The 19,924-nt window shown below is 36.5% G+C and overlaps 2 protein-coding genes across 3 annotated transcripts in view; both read right to left on the bottom strand.

Moving 5' to 3' along the window:
* RNF43 (ring finger protein 43) overlaps positions 1–13,086 on the bottom strand; it is a 59,484-nt gene extending 46,398 nt beyond the window's left edge. The window contains exons 1-2 of one of the 2 annotated variants that reach the window (XM_032498411.1): positions 12,244–13,086; positions 10,549–11,185 (exon numbers count right to left, since the gene is read on the bottom strand). In XM_032498411.1, coding sequence (XP_032354302.1) covers positions 10,549–10,800 — 252 coding nt within the window. In that variant the 5' untranslated portion in view covers positions 10,801–11,185; positions 12,244–13,086. Of the gene's footprint in view, positions 1–10,548 lie in introns of both variants that reach the window. The other variant, XM_006181416.3, reaches the window with a different exon arrangement.
* Positions 13,087–17,019: 3,933 nt separating this feature from the next.
* HSF5 (heat shock transcription factor 5) overlaps positions 17,020–19,924 on the bottom strand; it is a 28,852-nt gene continuing 25,947 nt past the window's right edge. Inside the window, exon 6 of the mRNA XM_032498410.1 lies at positions 17,020–17,315. Within this exon, the coding sequence (XP_032354301.1) occupies positions 17,245–17,315 (71 nt within the window). The 3' untranslated portion in view covers positions 17,020–17,244. The remainder of the gene's footprint in view (positions 17,316–19,924) is intronic.

The raw sequence follows: 19,924 nt of genomic DNA, 5'->3' as shown, positions 1-19,924 counted from the left end.
TTAGAGCAGTGATGGTGATGTGCACTGTCTAGAACCCAATGTTGTGGGCAGAGAGAATGAGTTTGTGGGTAGGAGAGACTAAAAGAAAGAAAGAAAACACTAGTGATGAGTATTATACATACAGGAATATTTATACAGGCAATATTATAACCTGTACTTAACTGATAAAAGTGCAAATTAGAAGGCATGACTGTTTGGGCTGTAGTTGTCCTCTAGTTCTAACCTACTTGAAGTTGCTTGGGTTAAAATTTTATGTTTTTTGTTTGTTTTTTCTTCAATCATAGAGGACCCTGAGACAAAATTACCACAGTCATCTGAATGACTCCTGAGAAAATGAAAATTGGCACTCCAATGCATTTGTGCCTGCACCTCCTGTTTGGCATTCATCACACACTGCTTTCCGCTGTTTGAGCTGCATCTCCTCAGTTGAACTGAGCTGGGGTGCTGTTCTTTGTATTCCCACGGGACCTGCCACAGTGTTCCTTCCATACACCGTGGGAGACCCACATTATAAGGCATGGAGAGAATCCAGGGCAGCCCTCAATCTTGCTAAGGTTCCTGGCCCAGACTTCATAAAGGGCCTCCACTGCTTTGAGAAGACGATCCAGAACAACAGGCCACCTGGTGCAGTGATTCTATGGCAGAATAAACGATGTATGTACCACGCAGAGTAGTGCTAAGTTGCAGCAAGGTATTTTTTTGTTTGTTCACTTATTTTAAAGTATGCCTTCCAGATGACTAGGAATCAAAAGAAGAAACAGACCCTATGGCACTCTATAATATCTTCTTAATAGAATGTTCAGGGGAAAATCTCTGCCAACATCTGCTTTTTAATCTTCGTCCAATGACTCCCAAAAGTTTAAAATAAATAAAGTTTGCTAAAAATGCTGGTCAATAAGATATGGTGGTAAATTGGCAGTTCTGGCAAACCACTAATCTCTCTGGGTCTATTTCTTCATCTGTAAAATGAAATGATTGGATTAGGTGTTTTTTTCTAGCTTGAAATTTGATGATTATACTTTACAAATGAAATAGGGTGCCTCCCTGCCCTCCCACCCAAAATTGTATTTTACCCCAGGTATGGAAAACTGAATAGGAATTAATTTTAATAAAAGGCCAATAAAGTCCTTCACAAAATTAAAAAGACCTTGGCCACAAGAATTTTAAAGTCAGATAACCAATATGATTCTAAGGAGAAGATATAAAAATGAAAGCACATGAGACCTGCATCATATAAAAGATTTCCGCTTAAGAGTGGATAATTCATAAGACTGTAGGAAATAGTTTAAGGGAAAAAAGAATGGAAATCTATAATCATTTTTTAGGCATAAAACATAAGGCCTTCAGCTTCATCCAAATTATTCTACAGAAATAACAATAGCAACAGTGTTTCTCACTTATTTTTTATATATATATATATATATATATATATATATATATATGCTCAATAGTACCCTTTTGATATGTTAGCATGCACAAAATTGATAGGTACATGATAGTTGAATATGCCATTGAAAATTACTGTAGTCTATGGTTGATTTCCATCATAATGGAAGTAATCTCAAGTTCGAAAAAAATAAACAGGGGTCTTGAAGATAGATATGTTGCCATCTTGGACAACTACCACTGCTTTAGATTCAGGGATAAGAATATCTAAATAATCTCATTTCCTATCTCCAGGAAAAATGTGAGATTCTGTGTTTACAATTAAAAAAAAAACCCAATTTAAATCATTTTGATTATTTTGGTGTTTCTGAATTTGCAAATTAAACATAAACTCTAATATATTAAAAAGTATCAAATAAGATGTATCCATGAACTGTAATGTTTAGAACCCAGATAAAAATAAGAAGTAGCTTGTCTGTTACCTAAAAACAGACAAGCCAGCAACAGTAAGCCTTTTTTTAAGAGACTTAAAGTTTTCCATTATAGCAAATAGAAACTGAAGGACCCAAGGACTCCTACCTCAGGAAAAGCAATGGAGCCCAGAGGATAGGAGCCAGATAGAAAGTAACCAAAGTTAATTTGCTTTACAGCCCCCGTTCTCTGCATTTAGTAGTAACCAAACAGACACACAGCCACAACTGTTCTACTCATATCAAAACAAAGTAGTAAAACATCCTTTATTCTTATGGGCCTTTCAGTGAAACAACCACGATGAAGGGTTATAAGCATTTCTTGAATTAATGCAGTTGCACTTAATATTTGGAGAGCACAATTTCTTTACGACACATACACAGATCTTCGTCAGATACTAATTTTTATACCTAAGGTCAACTTAGGCCAGGCCAACCTTCTTATAATTGCATCATAATATTGTCTGTTTGACTACTAGTAATGTATACAAATACTTTTTAAATTAAGTAAACAGAGGGTAAGTTACTTTTGAGAAATTGGTTTCATTTCTTGAAATAATTGGGATTATTCCAGGATAACAGCTTTTAATCTGGACTCCTTAAATTCCTACATGTGTCTCAGAAACTCTTTAACTCACTGCGATTTTTTTTTCTTTTGAAGAATTGTATGTTAAGAATATATGGTCAATAACTTTCATCACATTCTCAAAGGGGCCTGTGACACCAAACAAAGAAAAAAAAAAAAAAGAAAGGAAGGAAGGAAAAAAGGTTAAAACCCACCGTGTTAGGGTATCTCAAAACCAGGATTGGGAATCACAAACTTAAGGGCTAAAAAGGTGAGGTCCTCTGGTAATATCTTATAATTACAGGTTTAAAATCAGTACCCTAATAAATTTGTCTTGGAAAATCAGAATTTCCTAAAAAGCAGGGGTTGGGCTAGTTATTAAACTAAATAAATACTATGTAAAGGAGTACCTCAAGCATACTGATTATAGTCATGTTTACAATTTGAAAATGACAATTAAGGAGACACTATGCTGCTAGTAAGTCAGAGAAATAAAGGACCACAGCATGCCATAGCAAACCCAAAGCACTCAAAACTGACTTCAGAGTCTACTTGCAAATGTGATGAGATAAATGTTTCATCCTAGAGTGAGCTCCAACCTGTCAGTTACTCAGCACCACCATAATGTTCCTCATACTCATTCCATAAATATTTATTGAGTACTTACTATGTGCAAGTCACTACTAACTATACTAAGGCCCTATTCCCCAAAATAAAGAAACAAAACCCCCTCCTTTCTCAGAGCTCACATCCTGCTGAGGGGAGACAGACTGTTACAGAAGTACGTCGCATGGCAATAAGTTTATTAAAAAAAAAAAAAATTACACAGAGAAAAAAATGTGACAATGAGTGTGTATATGTCCATGAATAACTGAAAAATTGTGCTGAACACTGGAATTTGACACAACACTGTAAAATGATTATAAATCAATAAAAAATGTTAAAAAAAAAATCAGGGAAGGAGAATATGAGCCCCGGGGGCACAGGAAGAGTCCTTCAGAATAGATGGTCTGGGAGGGCCTCTTTGAGAAGGTGTACGTGACACCTGGGGCTGACATTTGAGAGACTAAGAGAAGAAGATACCTGGTGTGTAAGCGGGACTAGTAAGAGGGAAGGCCCTGAGGTGGGGGTAGGCCTGGCTTAACTGAGGGACAAGGAGGTCAGAGTGACTAGAGCAGAGGGGAGGCGGTGAGAGGTGCGACTGCCAGGCCAGATGCTGCAGGGCCTCACAGGTCATTGTAAAGACTCTGGCTTGGAATCTAATTTAAACAGTTCTCAAGAGAACAATGAACGCAGGTCAGAGTGTTAGCTTATGGGGCTTTCTGAGACATAAAGTCGGCAAACCTCTTCACCAATAGTTTTTGATTGAATTATCACACTGAGCGACATAGGTCCAAAAAGAGGACACCTGAGCCATTGAAAACATTTTAGCTTTTTAGGATTTCCCTGAGAAATCCACATCCTTGGGTAACTTAAAAGTTGGGTTACTTATCTTATCTCCTGCAAAGCAAGTTGGGCCCATCTCTGTGCAACTTTGTTCTAAGATAATTAACTTGCTTCCTCTCCCATTAAGTTTCCTTTTCTACAAAATGGACTAAGTATCACCTGTTCTTATTTAGCTTGCAAGTATTTGTGAATCATTTTAAGCTTCTTGGAAGAAAATTACTACATAAATTCAGTGCAACGTCGTCATCACACACTTCTCTGACAGTAAGTACCCTGCTACCAATTCTGGTTCCTGACAGAACATTTATAACAGTACATTGCTCATTTATAACATCTTTTTTCCTCTACTATATTTAGTAATTTGAACGGAGTAAGGGAGGAGGGGAGTACAAAAAAGTTCCAATAAACACTTTCCAGTGAATAAAATGCAAATGTTTTTTATTCAAAACAAAAACAAACAAAATCATGAGCCCCAGAGACATGTTTTAAACTTTATAAAAAGTTAACTATGGCTAATTTTTAGATAAAGAAAATTACAACACACCCACACAGTTTACTACAAAAACCAAGGAAATGCCTACCCCTCGAATCAGCTAAAAAGGACACTAAATAGCCCAACAGGGGCGATAACCAAGGGCACAGCTCATTCATTACCTCCTATTAACTACAGGGACTTATGAATCTGAACTTACAACATTTTTGCTGGATTTCCACATGAAGTATGGAACTATTATGTATACAAATCTGACTGATGGGTGCTTTTATATAAAAGAGATATCTTCTTAACTTCAAAAGTTATTATTAAAAAATAGTCTGCAGCTTCCTTCTCTCTTCTGGATGCCATGCTCCTAACAACAAAGCCAAGTCAAGAAGGGATCTGCGGAGGCAAGCACCTAAGACTGCTTGTGTGCACAGAGGATTTACATCTGATGTGTGCTGCTGACCGTATTCCAAAGCCAATTATAAGTTAACTGAATATTCTGCACCCCCATTAACATAAATAACTGAGAGTTGACTGTACCTTGAATATTTATACCTCTTTCAAAGGCTGGCCTCAAAGCAAAATCACAAAATCTTTGAAATCTGTTTCCAAGGAACTCTAACTTGAGCAATGACAGTTAGATGCAAGCTGTTTCAAAGTTTATTATTTCAGTTTCCTCTATTAGATAACTTACCAGACTGTTGCCAAATGAAGAGAAAGGTAATGAAAGTTGTTACACTAAAAGGGAGATACTGAGTAAATGAACCTTCTGATTGACAAATATCTTTGTAAATGAAACACAAATAAGAGAAATAGAAGAAATACAGAGATTATCAGAAGTTAGCAGGTTATTGTACACTTTGGATCAATTTCAGAGAACAGGTCTTATTTTACTCCCTCTCTATTCTGGAAATAAGTTCATTGCTTATACAAAGCCTACATCAATGTTTTGTTCATCTGTGGCATTCTTAGATGTACAGACTTTCAGAGCTGGAAAAGCATGAACTCTAGGGTTCAAGTTCCAGCCATGTCACATATTAACTACATGATCTTGGCAAGTAGCTTTGAGCCTCACTTTGAGCCTCAGTTTGCTCACCTATCAAATGTGAAAATAAAAGCACTGTATTTCTACTGTATATTTATACGTGGAATCTAAAAAATACAACAAACTAGTGAATATAACAAAACAGAAGCAGACTCACAGAAACAGAATAAACTAGTGGATACCAGTGGGGAGAGGGAAGAGGGAGGGGCAAGATGGAGGTGGAGGGTTAAGAGGTACAAACTATCAGGTATAAAATAAGCTACAAGGATGTATTGAACAATGTGGGAAATATAGCCAATATTTTATAATAACTATAAATGGGGTATAACCTTTAAAAATTGTGAATCACTATATTGTACACCTTTAACTTATATAGTATTGTACATCAGCTATACTTAAATTAAAAAAAATTTTTTTAATCTACCCTAATCTTAAAAAAAAAGTTCTGTATTTCTCTCAGGAAGGTACTATGAGGGCTCGATGAGCTAACACATGTGAAGTGCATAGCACAAGTTCAATTTCATAGACAGGGAATCTAAAGCCCAGAAAAGTAAAACATTATTTTATCCCAAATCACCCAACTACTTAGTGGCAGAATCAGAGCTAAAAGTCAACTCCCTTAGTCACAGTTCAGTCACTTTGTCAACTCTAGTTTGCTATATAGCACCGTCTCTCTGGCTCTAGCCAAAACTTTAAAGTTTTCTCTTCCTCCCCAAACAATTCACTTCAGGCCCTGACTACAAACAAAGTAAAAATGCAAAGATGGGATAACTACGTGTTGACTAATGGGTAAATGAAGGGGCAAGCAGAAACATCGTGCAAAGGGGAATCTGTCCAGGAGGTGTTCACTGCTACTGGCCAAACGCTAAACCACCACGGCTCCCATTGTAGGTCTGAAGCCTCAGGGCAGTACATTCTAATCTTGATCATAACTTTAACCTGGAGTCTCAGAAAATCCAGGACAACCAGCTGAGCAGGAAGAGTGTGACTTAAAGAATCAGTGACCTCTGCTGTGCCCCACTAGGATCCTCTTTGCTTTGAGAAGAAAGATTAATTTTGTGTTGTCCCTCTCAATAACGTTTATTAATAAGGAACAAGAATTGAGAAAGAAAATAGGACTGCAATCACTTTTAGAAGCGGTAGCAACAATATTAATTAGAAAGAAAGTAAACAAACGTTGATAAGAGGTAAACAAACTAGAAAAGTGGACAATGGGGCAATGCATAAGCTCCAGCACATTTTGCTTCCACAATGGTGTAAACCAGGAGAAAAAGAATATATTCAAATGAACAACCAAAACAGTAAGAATAATAGTATAACCACTATCATTTTAGTTTTCTTTATCAGTCACTGCTAAGTAGTTAGGAGATCCAGAAAGTTTCCTTGACATGGATTTTTTTTTTTTTTTGGCTTCTCACTTTCTCTATCTCTTTTTTTTCAATTGAGATATAATTGACATATGACACTGTATCGGTTTTAGGTGCACAACATGGTTTGATGTATGTATATATTGTGAAATGATCACCACAATAAGCTTAGTTAACATCCATCATTACTCACAGTTACAAAAAAAATTTTATGGACATGGATTTTTTGATGGCTAGTTAGGTATGCAATACCGAGGCAGAATAGTGGTGGAAGGTTACCCTAAATATAGAAATTAAATGGAAAACAAAGATTTAAAAAGCAGAAGGAAATCAGAGGCGAGGAAGAGACAGGATTTTGGCAAATGCAGGGGAAGCCTGAGAAGCAGACACTTGGAAGACAATGGTAAACCCGCACAGGGATTTGAAATGATATGGTCATGCAAAGAAGCAGCTTTTGGTCAAAATAAGAAGGAAAGCAATATAATTTGGTTAGGGCCACAACAGGGAGTTTTGAAATGGAAAAGAGAAGACTTGAAAAATGAAAGGAATACAGCAAAGGCAACATTTCCTCTTCTATTTTGACTTTCTTCTAGTATTTTAAAAAGAGTATTATAATTTAAGACTCTGAAAATATCTTGTAAAATGGGTATAACTGTTGGTAAAGAGGAATCTAAGCACAAAGAGTGAGGAAAAAGAATTAGGACAAGATAAACAACAAGTTTACACTGTAGAGCACAGGGAACTATGTTCAGTATCTTGTAGTAACCTATAATGAAAAAGAACACGAAAATGAATATATGTATGTGTATATATGACCGAAACATTATGCTGTATACCAGAAATTGACACACTGCAAACTGACTATACTTCAATTAAAAAAAAAAAGAATCAGGACAAAAATTCATCAAGCCTTGGCCTTGTACATACAGCTATCAGATGAAGTTGAGACAAGCAAAACTATTTTTGAGACAGTTCCATGGTCTATCTTATTGTGAGACAAATTTGGGGCACATTGCCAAAGGATGTCTCTCTTTGCCTAAGGAAAATTAAAATCGTAATACAAAGGAAAACCTAGTGAATTTAGTCCTTATGAAAATGTACATAAGTACATAAATACTGAAATAAATGAGTAAAATGTAAAGAAATGTCAGATTTTCTGAAACTCTCTGGAAATTCCAGAAACTATAACAAGGTTATTATTATTATTTTTTTAAATCGCTGTTCTCATAACTACATTTCCCAATGTACAGCATGCCCAATTTTACAAAGACCTGACTGCATCTTTGAAGATGATCAAACTTGCAGCTAGAATAATTCATAGGTAGACGGATACGTAGAATTATCCAAAATTCCTCAAAGCCAAAAGAGAAGGTTGCCTTTAGACCTGTGACACCAGGGTACAGCTATCCACCAAGAAAGCTAAGTGTAACAAAGCACGGCTCTAGGACATTTAAACAGAACTTCAGCTCAGGGGAAGGCTTGGTTAACCACAGTTGAGTAAGCCTGAGTTGCAGTGTAATCTGATAAGGAACACACAGCACTGATTCCAGAAGTGAAAGCCATGTGTCCCTAACACTCTAGACTTCTTTGAAAGAGTTAATCAAATAGTGGATAAAGAAGAACTGATGGATATCATTCAAAAGTTTTTTTTTTTAATAAAGACTCCCGTAAGAGGTTATTAAGAAATTGATTAGTAGACAATAAAATTGTGGCTTAAAATTTGATTAATAGACAATAAACCAGGATCAATAGTGAAAATCTCCAGAGATTAATACTAGGATAGTGTACAAATTTATTAATGGCCTAGAAGAAGCTTGTATGAACAGAAAAGGTGAAGAAAGCCTGAAAACTGCCAATGCTGCAAAGTCTCTTCAGGAAAGCTTGAAAGGCCTTGCTAAACAATACAGTGAAATTCCCCCTTCACAAAGTAAAGAATCAATACTTGAAGTATACTGACAGACTCAAAGTTAATAGTTAAAAAAAGAAGAAGAAGAATTAAGCAACACTTACCAGAGTGAGAAAAAGGGCAAAATGAGAGAAGATGTGATGAAGACTGACAAGGTAATGAACGGCAAAGAGAAAGCCAGCTAGTACCTCTTATGTATCTTTTCCTTTATGTAGAGCTTTATGATACTAGACAACAACAAATTTAAAATAAAAAAGGATGCGATTTTATGTGGCATATAATTAACCCATTAGACATGCTGCCACAGGACATTAATAAGACACAAAGCTTAGTGTGACTCCCAAAGACCTCAGAGATAACTGAAATATGGTTCTATAGTAAAATTACTTAGGGCAAAAAATCGAAACGGAGCATATATACCTCATGCTTCAGGGTATTAACTAGGTAAGGTGAGGAAGGAAGTTTTCCTTCCCATTGTTGTATAGAAAATGATCTATGGTTTCAACTTTTAAATATACCTAATTCTATCCTAAAGTTCAAATTAAGTGAACTTTTTTATCCAAAAATTCTTATGCTATTTTTTTCTAGATACATTCTTTTCACCTGTTTATTTTCTAAATACCAAAGCTTTCCTTTTCACCCAATTCTTCTTCCACTTCACTCATCCCAGCTTCAAAATATTGCCTAAGAAGTGAGCACGAAGACCCACTCACCAAGTCAAATACGTAAAAATTCACATTTGGAAAAGAGAGTTCTATAATTTGTTAAATTTTCTTATCTTTTTCCTCTGAGTGGACAAAAGTTCAAATTGACAACCATATTCTGGCTCTCCTCACGTCACAAAATAAAAATCTGGGCTTGGATGCTGAGATGAATTACATTTAACATTTTAACCTGTGTCCAAGAGCTACGGCAAGAAGTGGCCTTTTATAAAATGAATTTTAATCAATAAGCAACATAATTTTATGGAATAAAACACAAGAATGTCACATTAGAAAGGCAGAGAGCCCTCTAGGGTCTGCCTGCACCATGGGGAATGAGCAGCTGATCTGTGAAATGCTATGGCCTCAGTCAGTTCATAAAAATTCAGCACATAAAGAGTAGGCTATGAATGAGTTGTAGGCAAAATTCACAATCGGAAAGCCTAAGTAACTATGTCTGAAAAACTTTGCGAGTCAATAAAAAACAGACGTTAACTTTAAAATTTTTGAAAATATTAACATTATGTGTAGACAAGACCAAAGTGATCAGGAGGCAAGTTTACACCTTGTGTCCATTTTGTAATCCAGTCCTCTCCATTTTGGGTTTAGCAATAGGGTGCCACACGTGATAGAAGGCCAGCCGTAGCATTCAGGCTTGACTGAATTTTAAAAGTGACCCAGTGATCAAATATGCTTCAAGGGCATTCTAGAATTTCAGGGTGCTACTAATCATTAAAATCAACCTCTTTAGTGCTCACTGCAAATCTAAACAGGATAGAAAGTACAATCCTTGAGTTAATTAAATACAAGCCCATATATTTCATCTATAAAAAAGTAGCGTCTATAACATATCATTTGCAAAGAAAGGTCTTATTATGTAATGCAATGTAATACCAGAGTTAAAAATGAATTACATTTCTAAAGTAATACCAAAAAGGCAGTGCAATACCGGAGTTAAAAATAAGCAGTTGATCTTATAAAATACAGGATTTACGTGTTTCTTCTCGAGTGTAAAATAAGAATTTGCTTTAGAATGCCAAGAAGGTAGTAGGCTTAACAAGATGAAACAAATAGAAAGCTAAGCAGCTGAAGCCTTGCATGGAACTTGGTTTGGGAAACAAAAAGAAGAAAGGCGTATTTCAAACAGATGGAAAGTGAAAAATAATCAAAGTTATCCTTACCTGCATTAGTTTTCCTTCTGCTGGAGTTATTTCAGCAACACCAGCAAACACACCTTCCAAAGTGAGATTCAGTTTTCCTGTGGGGTCCATTTTCAAGGGGATCACTCTGATAATAGCTTTCTGCTCGGCTGATCTTTCAGACTCCACCGCTGCTGCCAGTACCAGTCCTGTGCGTCCAAAGCCTGCCTGCAGGGTAGCCATCAGCAGCCAGGGCCAGAGGGCAGCCAGCTGTAGCTGGTGGCCACCACTCATGCTACCAGCTGCAGCAACGCACTTCGGCCATACATACTGCTTCCGCTAGCTAATACCGAACGCAGCTTCTCAGATCCAGACAAACGGAGGAAAAGAAATTTATGCTTCGGTTTCAGAAAGCCGAGTCGTAGTTTTGGCCCTTCCTTTCTCTAAAGTATATTCCCAAGAACAGGTGGCATTCCTGGTCTGGCAGGGAAGGAGGCGTTCTCAGCCTACTTCTGTTTCAGGTATGTCATTTTCTCCCATCTTCACTATGATTAGTAAAGTTATCGCCACTTCTCTTTGGAATTTCCAACTTTGCTTGAGGTTGAATGTCACATCCTGAATTTTTATTATGTCAGATCGCTTGGTGCTGGTCTTCCATATGCATCAAGTTCTCGAGCCCCTAACCCAATGTTAATGAACAAAACAAGGCAAAGTAAACGACTAAGGCCATGCATCAAAGATGAGAGTGAAAAACTCCAGCTCAGAAAATGAAGAGATGGCCCTTTTACGCCTCAAAATTTGTCAATGGTAAAAGACTAAAAATCACAGAATTTTTTTTTTTAATGGGGAAGGAGAGGGGAACACTGTTTCAGGCCACACCTTGAGAGATGTCCCAGAGATGCTACAACATGCATTCATAAAAGTTTCAACATTAAACTGTATTTCAGAGTAGCCAGAGTTCTAGGCCCACTGAACTTTTAACACTTTTCATGAACTTAAATATACTATGATTTTTTAATGTTTTACCTAAATTTGCCTATATTAGGTCCTAATTTATGTCTTCATGTATTCCCAGGATAAACCTGAGCATTACAACCTTTTCCAATTTTCATAATTAGAATAATATTTAGAAAAGGTTCACTTTCCAATTATTTTTCCCAGTTGAAATTCATATTTCTGCCTTTATTTTCCTTTTCTCTTAGAGATTCCAGCTTTTATTCTCTTGCTTGAGAATGCCAAGCACTTTGATTTCCCATGAGATGCTTTTGGAAACTACTTTATTATCCAGATTTTATAATCTGTAATTTTCTAGGTTTATAAGTAAAACAAAGGGCTATTCCTAACAAGTTTTCAAATTCCTTGAGGAGGTGGGGAATAAAAGACAGAGGGAGTGGGGAGGTGATTAGTCTAAAGGCTCTACCGAGAATGCCCTGAAAAAGGAAAAATAAACCTGAGTAGAGGAGATCTGTGCTATTTCTAGGCACACTTGAGAATTTGGGTCTTTGTACAAACAAAATCTTATTCTAAGATTTCAAAATGTGCACCCTTCAGTAAATATAAATGCACTTCAACCACAAAGCCCACTGTGTTCAGAGGTCAAGTTAAAAAATCTTATTAAGTCTTCAGAATAAGTGCTGAAAAGCCAAGCAACTGAACATGAACCTGTTATATAGATTCTTTTCTTTTGCTGAGGCAGAGGGAGAAAAAAAAAAAGAATTTCAAAAGAAATCTGCAAACCTGTTGCGCTGTCGGGCCCACTGGAATCCACGGGGGTGAAACAAATTCAATTATGCTTTTATAGATCCTGCTCAAAAAAAGGTTTCAACTGCTTAACCAAGTACAGCTCATTCTTCCACCTTCTTACTCTGCAACCAAACCAAGTGCCCCACACTGCAGGTAGGTGCCGAGAAATTCCGCAGCCTGAAAAAATAATCCATGCAGGTCAAAGGCAGAAACTTACTCCAAGGTTAGAGCTACTGTCCCCAAGAACTCTAAAAACACTTATAGAGGATCCAAAACCATTTCTGAAATCTCCTTTCTAACAAAAGTCCTTTTTCTCCCCGAACAGCGTATAAAAATGATCAAATCCTGAAAGAGAAAAGACGCAAAGTAGCAAATACATCAGCAAACAGTTCACTACCAGGAACAGAGAAAATCCCAGAGGGAGAAGGCAATATCTCTGAATCATGGATAGACTTGGAAAGTTCGGAAGGATTCGAGTGCTTCCCTTCCAGAAAGACAATTCTGGATCAGCTCCCTAGAGGAGGAAGCCTGTGGTTTGTAATTGGTGTTCTAGCTCTGACTCCCTCCCCTGGGACAGCAATCACGCTCTCTACCTGCTGACACAAAGTGAGGGTGGAGCAGCTGGAGGCAGCCACCCCCACCCCGCCCCTCCTCCTCCCGGCTGGCTAGGGAACGGTGCGCGCACACTTAACTCCACCAGACACGTCCCTGGGCTCTCTTGTCTCAGCTCCTCTACTCCCTCTGTTGAGCCACAAGCAAACTGCAGCCAATGCAATCCTCAATACCTTTCCCTGGGTAAGCAAGCTTCCACATGCAAATCGAGGCCACTCACAGACATCTAAGCAGATTCTGCACTCAAGAGACATAGATGGTGGTATGAGGAAATCAAGAGAGAAAAATAAAGGAAACCCAGAAGATTAAAAAAAATGGCCCCGAGGCTTTGCAAATATAAGTTCAAAGGGATTTCTGCTCTTTCCGGGTTTTAGTGTCTGTAAAAGGCACAAAGCCAGAATAAAGGGATCCTGTGCTGTAGTTCTTACTGATTTATTGCTGTTTTATGTCTGCCACTCTGGCAAGAACTCCTGTCCATTTTACGCACAGTTTTTCTTCAGTCTTTACAAATTTAAATTCAGTAGCTCTCTTCTAAACTGTGCCTGTATGAAGCTTTTAGACTAGGTGATGTCAGAGGCCTGGAATCTGTTATTTTCTTCTCACATCCTTGGGAGGTGAAATAATACTATGGATCGGACCTGGGCTTTCAATGTAAGGCTGCAAGTAAGTCTATGTCATAAATGCAAACAAAAGGGTAAAATATATATGCTTAATAAGAAGAATGTGGGCAAAAAGAAAACTGATTTTTGGCTAATTACCACATTCATGAACTACAACCCTTCTAGTAAACTTGTCATTAGAAATAAAAGTTTCTAATGTATGTTCCTAAAATTTGAATTTTCAAATTTACCAGATTATAGTTGACTGTGGTCAAATATTTTATTTTTGACCTGCTGCCAATAATCTTTCCAAATTGTACAAATGAACAACAATGTGAATATGGTTAACACTACACTTAAAAATGGTTAAGACTTACGTCCTTATTGTGGTAAAAAGCACATAATATAACATTTAAAACAATTTTTAATTTGTGCAAAAGAATTGTACAAATTGATCACCTGTAAAATGTGGAGAATAATAATTGCATTATAGTTTTCTTGCAAAGACTAAATGACATAATCGCTCTGAAAGCAAAATGTACGAGTGACCTATTCACCTGGAGAATTTTTTCTAAACCCTGAAGAGGGTTTATGGGGATAGTTTTGGTTATTTCAGACCTAATAACATCTAGGACAGAGAGATAAATTCTAAAATTCTTAACTTAGGGCTTTTTCTTTACTGGTTGGACCTTAAAAACATAATGCAAGTATACAGCCCTTTTATAGCTCCCTTCCTAAAGAATGAGTAGATCTAATTCTCCAGGAGAGAATTTTTTAAAGTCTGCCCATGATTTTATATTTTTATTTTATGTATGCCATGTAACAGTACAACATAAATAATGCAAAATATATATTACATATATCTGATATATGTAAAAATATCTTTAAAGTTAAACTAAACAAAAAGTAACCTACTAATTAACTTTGCCTCCCCTACTCCTGCTTGAAACTTGCAAAGGAATTAAGACACCCAAACTTAAGAGTTAATACAGAAACTTAGTTGAAAGAAAGAAAACATAGCTGTGGGTGCCCTCTCTTGAGGAAACTCTTAAGATCTGAGAATGATGATAATATATATCATGAGCGTGGGAACTCTGAGCTACTCAGGATCAAACCAAATAGCTCTATATAGTTTAGTTCACTGATACATTGTATTTATTTACACAGTGTTGACAAGCAAAGTCACCAGAATTGATAAACAAGAGAAATTATTCTCTGGCTTCAAAGTTTTGGAGTTAACCATCAGGGGTTGATAGACCACAGCTTCTACAGAGATGTCATAAACATGCCATCACCATGGTAATGAAAAGCCCCTCTCACTGACATTGACTACCTAATCTTACACGTGAGACGGATCACCCTTCAGGATCTACCTTCACTAAAGTTACTGAAGACCTTGATCCTTTTCCAAAAAACTAGGCTTATATAAACATGTCCAAGAATTGTCCTTATCCTTAATGGCATTTTAAAGATTCACTCTCTATTCAAGTGTAAATGAAAAAAACTCCGGACATTTTTTTAAAGTCAGATTCTTTGAAAAATAGATTCTCTTTTGAAGTTTACTATGACGATTAGTAGTCACGATGACTGAGGTTTCTGTTGATCACCAACCAAACAGTGAAAGCAGGCAAGACAACAAGTCTAGTTGAAATACTCACTTTATTGTTGACTGATTGAAATTTATTGTGCTTAAGGTGCTGAAATACTGAGGTGCTAGTCAGGAACCTTGTTAGCATGTGTCAGAACCTACTGGCTAATTCACGCAGAGATTTTATTTTATTTTTTACCACTTTGCCCGAGTCAGTAATGACAGCTTTAGTTGACAGGTAGCAGGAGATCCAGCTCCTTGGTCTGCTGCATTCATACATAAAAAAAGTTTGGAAAGCTGATAAAGGCATTTCATTAATTAAGCCTTAAAACAACTGACACCAAATCCATGCCAAGGTTCCTGCTTGATACTTGTTCCTCAAAAGATAATTCCCTTCCAACATATACAAAGCCAAGAAAGGTTTATTTCAGGGAAGGAATATCACCTACACAGTATATCAGCTTTTCAACATTACAGAGAAAAGGCAAAGTTCCTTCATTTAGAAATTGGGTCTCCTCTTCACATACTCTGCCAAAATACACAGTCTGGCCAAAAGATGTAAGAGTCTTGATAATCTATTCATCTTTCCAACCTTGCTCATAAAGATGAATAAATGCCCATCACATGGACATCAACTAGGCTAATCAGACAGACCAAACAGGTCACTTTTCAGAATCTACTTTCATATCTAAGCTGAGTCACCGCAGACCAATACAGAACTCATCCTTTTACAAAAAAAAGACTATCTCTGTAACATTTCCAGAGTTTGACATCATTGGGAAGGCACAATGCAATCTGAGAAATGAACTCTCACACACACAATGGCTGGAAGAGTACTTATATCCCTAAGTGCCTTTTTAACAAGTTTCATATTCCTAGGCTTTCCTTTTGCTTCTGCAGAGCTTATTAGGAAAACTGAAGCAGCATCCAATAAGATAGTTCTAGCCAATATAAAAGACTTTAAATCAGAAAGATTCTTGCTGTCATTGGATGAGCAAGTGAGGGATCAACCACAGAAACTGGACGTCCAAGATACCTCTCCTAACAACCAAGATTAGAATGTTACAGTCTATCCCACTACCCAAAATTCTCTTAGAAGCTTAAGCCATACATAAACTACTAAAAATATCAGAGGTATAGCTTCTATTAGATGACTACCAAACATTTTCTCCCAAAATTTGCACACAGCATCTTTTTTAGATGAAAATTTATACTTACTGAATGTAAAAATCTAAAATAAGAAAACACTGTGTTAAACCTCTTAATGTTTTTGTTCACACATTGTACATTTCCCCTTCAAAATAAAAATATTACACATGCATCCTTTATCCTTCTATCCTGCAATATTAATAAAAATAAAAAGCTTTAAAACTTTTAAATCTAGCAGCATTTATAAATACAATTATATTAAACAAGTTAAAAATACTTTTCTTTAGGAGATATATTAAATAAGTGATATATTAACAAAATCTTCTTACCATTTATGATAATGTATCATGAACATAAAAGAAAGATATGAAAATAGAAGAATGCTCCCATCAATAAGAAATAATCAGGGGCTGTTAAGTGTGATGGATGGTCCAAGTCCGGATGCCCTCCTCTTGAAACAGAATGCTGTGTTAGGAAGTAAGAGCATTTCCTGGTTAATCACTTAGAAAATTAGCTCTTTCCCAGAGTTTCTTCCCTGGAATTCCTGACCATTTAGACCTGTGATGTTGGTGACCTCACATGCCTTCGTTTCTCACATAATCTTCTCTAAAAGGATCACGCAGAGACTTGAAACAGACTCAACTCCCCACTAGAGTCGTGCTGACTACAGTTTGAGAGTGGCAAGATGACAGTTAGCACACTCACACACATTATTCTCTGGTACCATAGATGCAGCTGTTTTTAGATGCTTCTTGACTGTAACAGAAGGCCAGGACTTTTCATTTGAAAGGGATCTGGGCAGCAAAAACAAAAAAACAAAAAAAGGCTGCTAGATGTTTAATAGTTTGTCAAGGTAAATAATCTGAACTGAACAGCTGTGGTAAATACCAAATTCCCAATTCTCAATCAACAGAATTCTCAATTAACAAAACAAAAATAATTTTTTTTCCTTAACAGAACTAAAAAAATTCCAACAGTGTGTCACGTGCAAGGCTAGTCTGCCTCCAGCTACAGCCAGTGCACCATGTCACATTTGTCATCCATTCCTCACTCTTTTAATTCTTCCTCCTTTGGAAAGTGCTCCTGCTTGCAGGCCACATCCACCAGCAGATGAAGATCTAGAAAGAGAAAAGATTTGTGGACTTACTCTTAGCCTCTCAAACTGCTAAGTACGATGGACAAGTTTCTAGATAAGAACAAGTTGCTTATGCTTCACCTGTAGATTTGGCTCTAAAATTATATTATCTCATTAGATTCTCTATTTTTAGGGCATTCCTGTACTTCTAACGCACACAGATGCAGCCCAGTTGTTGACCCAAAGAAACCAATAAAGTTTAAAGTTTCTCTCCTTTTTAGTGATGTGGCTAAGCCTCTTTTCATTTCAACTGACTTTTATTGTATGTGAAAAACTAAGGAAAAGTGTCAAAAAGATCAAAGTGAAATAGACACATAAATGAAAATCCATTTATCCGATGCCATAAAAATAGATAGGGTTAGGGTTAGGGTAATATTACACTGTCAGAAATACAATGTTAAAATAAGTAATCACTACCTTTCCAAAGGTGATTGCCTCCGAAAAATGTCCACTTACTAACACAGCTGATTCTCTTGTAAAAACATCTGTCTGAATTGTCTGTAAGAAAGTATACTCTTCAAGGAGGTCAAAAGACAAAGTGGTTCATTAAGAATGGAAAGTCAAAAGGGGAGCTCTCAGCTCAGGTACTAGGTCGTGTAACACAAAACACTAAGACCATGCATAGAAATAGAGTTAAATGGCCTATCTGAGTAACACAGGCATAACTCAAAGTATCCTAATGCGTCTTCTATATTCAATCTCATTACTTTACAACTTCTAAAATAATGTGAACAGAGAGCCTTTTTCAGGTTGGTTTTTAAGCTTACAATTTTGTCCTAGTAGTATTTTGGAGTTAAACTAAACTAAACTAATGAGTCCTTTATTCCCTGCTAGATATACAGAGATTTTTGTTACTATATTTGTAGAACACAGCCTCTGAGGGATTGATCAACAGCCTGGGCAAGAGAACTGATTCAGTAAAATAATTCTACCACCACCTTTGAGAAAATCAAGAGGGCAACTGGAACAGTACCTAATTTTTTTGCCATATTTTGTAAAAGGAAGACCAATCACTAGAGAAAGGTACTGGCTCATCTGGGGAGATACACTAAAACCTATCCATAAAGACCAAGCAATTTATCCACATAAGCATCTTACAGAGGGAGAACAGACCATCAGCTCATCACTTAAAACTGGCTCCTTGTACAACCACGATCATGGCAGCATTATTCACAATAGCCAAAAGCTGAAAGCAATCCAAGTGTCCATTGATGGTTGAATGGATAAATAAAATGTAGTAGATACATACAATAGAATATTATTCAACCATAAGGAAGGAAATTCTGACACATGCTCCAACGTGAATGAGCTTTCAAGACATCATGCTAATTGAAATAAGTCACTCAGAAAAGGACAAATACTGTGTGATTCCACTTATATGACGTACCCAGAGTAGTCAAATTCATAGAGACAGAAAGTAGAATGGTAGTTGCCAGGGGCTGCAGGGAAGGATGCAATGAATATGGAATTTCAGTTTGGGAAGATGAAAAAAGTTCTGGAGATGGATGGTGGTGATGGTAGTGTATCAATGTGAATGTACTTAATGTCACTGAACTGCACACTTAAAAATGGTTAAAAAGGTAAATTTTATGTTAGGTATATTTTACTTTAAAAATGGCTTCCTTACAATCTAAATAACAGTAATAATAATGATTACAGTCATATCTTATATGTATATAGTATCTTTTTTTTCAACTAACTAAAATGAATTACTAGAAGGTCATCTAATTAATCCTGAGAAGTAAATAGATGACTGGAAGAATCTCTAAACTATATGGCTAATAAATGAAGCCAGTGGTTTCTAAACTTTGCTGCACATAGAAATCACCTGGGGATCTTTTGTTTTTAAATTTTTTATTGATTTATTATCATTTTACAATGTTGTGTCAAATTCCAGTGTAGAGCACAATTATTCAGTCATACATGAACATACATATATTCATTGTCACATTTTTTTCTCTGTGAGCTACCATAAGATCTTGTGTATATTTCCCTGTGCTATACAGTATAATCTTGTTATCTATTCTACAATTTTGAAATCCCGTCTATCCCTTCCCACCCTCCGCCCCCTTGGCAACCACAAGTTCGTATTCTATGTCTATGAGTCAAAGAAATCACCTGGGGATCGTTAAAACAATCCAATAGAAAGGAACAAACTGTCACTACACAAAACAACTTGGATGAATCTACAGGGAATTATGCTGAGTGAAAAAAGCCAATCCCAAAAAGTTACATACTGTATGATTCTATTTATATAATGTTTTGAAAAGACAAATTTTAGAAATGGAGAACAGATTAATGATTGCTGGGGGTTAGGAAAACTGGAAAGGCACAGTAGTGGGGGAGTTTTAAAAGGAAACAGGAGATATTGTTATGATGTTGGAATTGCTCAGTATCTTGACTGAAATGATAAATTACACAAACCTACAAACACACACACAAATGAGTGCAAGTAAAATGGGGGAAATCTGAATAAGACAGGTGGAGTGTATCAATGTCATCAATATCCTGGTTGTGTTATTATACTACTGTTTTACAAAAGACTACTGGGGAAACCAGGCCCTCTGTATTGTTTCTTAAAACTACATGTGA

The sequence above is a fragment of the Camelus ferus genome, chromosome 16 (assembly GCF_009834535.1).
Source record: "Camelus ferus isolate YT-003-E chromosome 16, BCGSAC_Cfer_1.0, whole genome shotgun sequence".
NCBI lineage: Eukaryota > Metazoa > Chordata > Mammalia > Artiodactyla > Camelidae > Camelus > Camelus ferus.
Note: the sequence above shows the minus strand (reverse complement) of the source record. Positions and strands in the feature narration are given on the sequence as shown.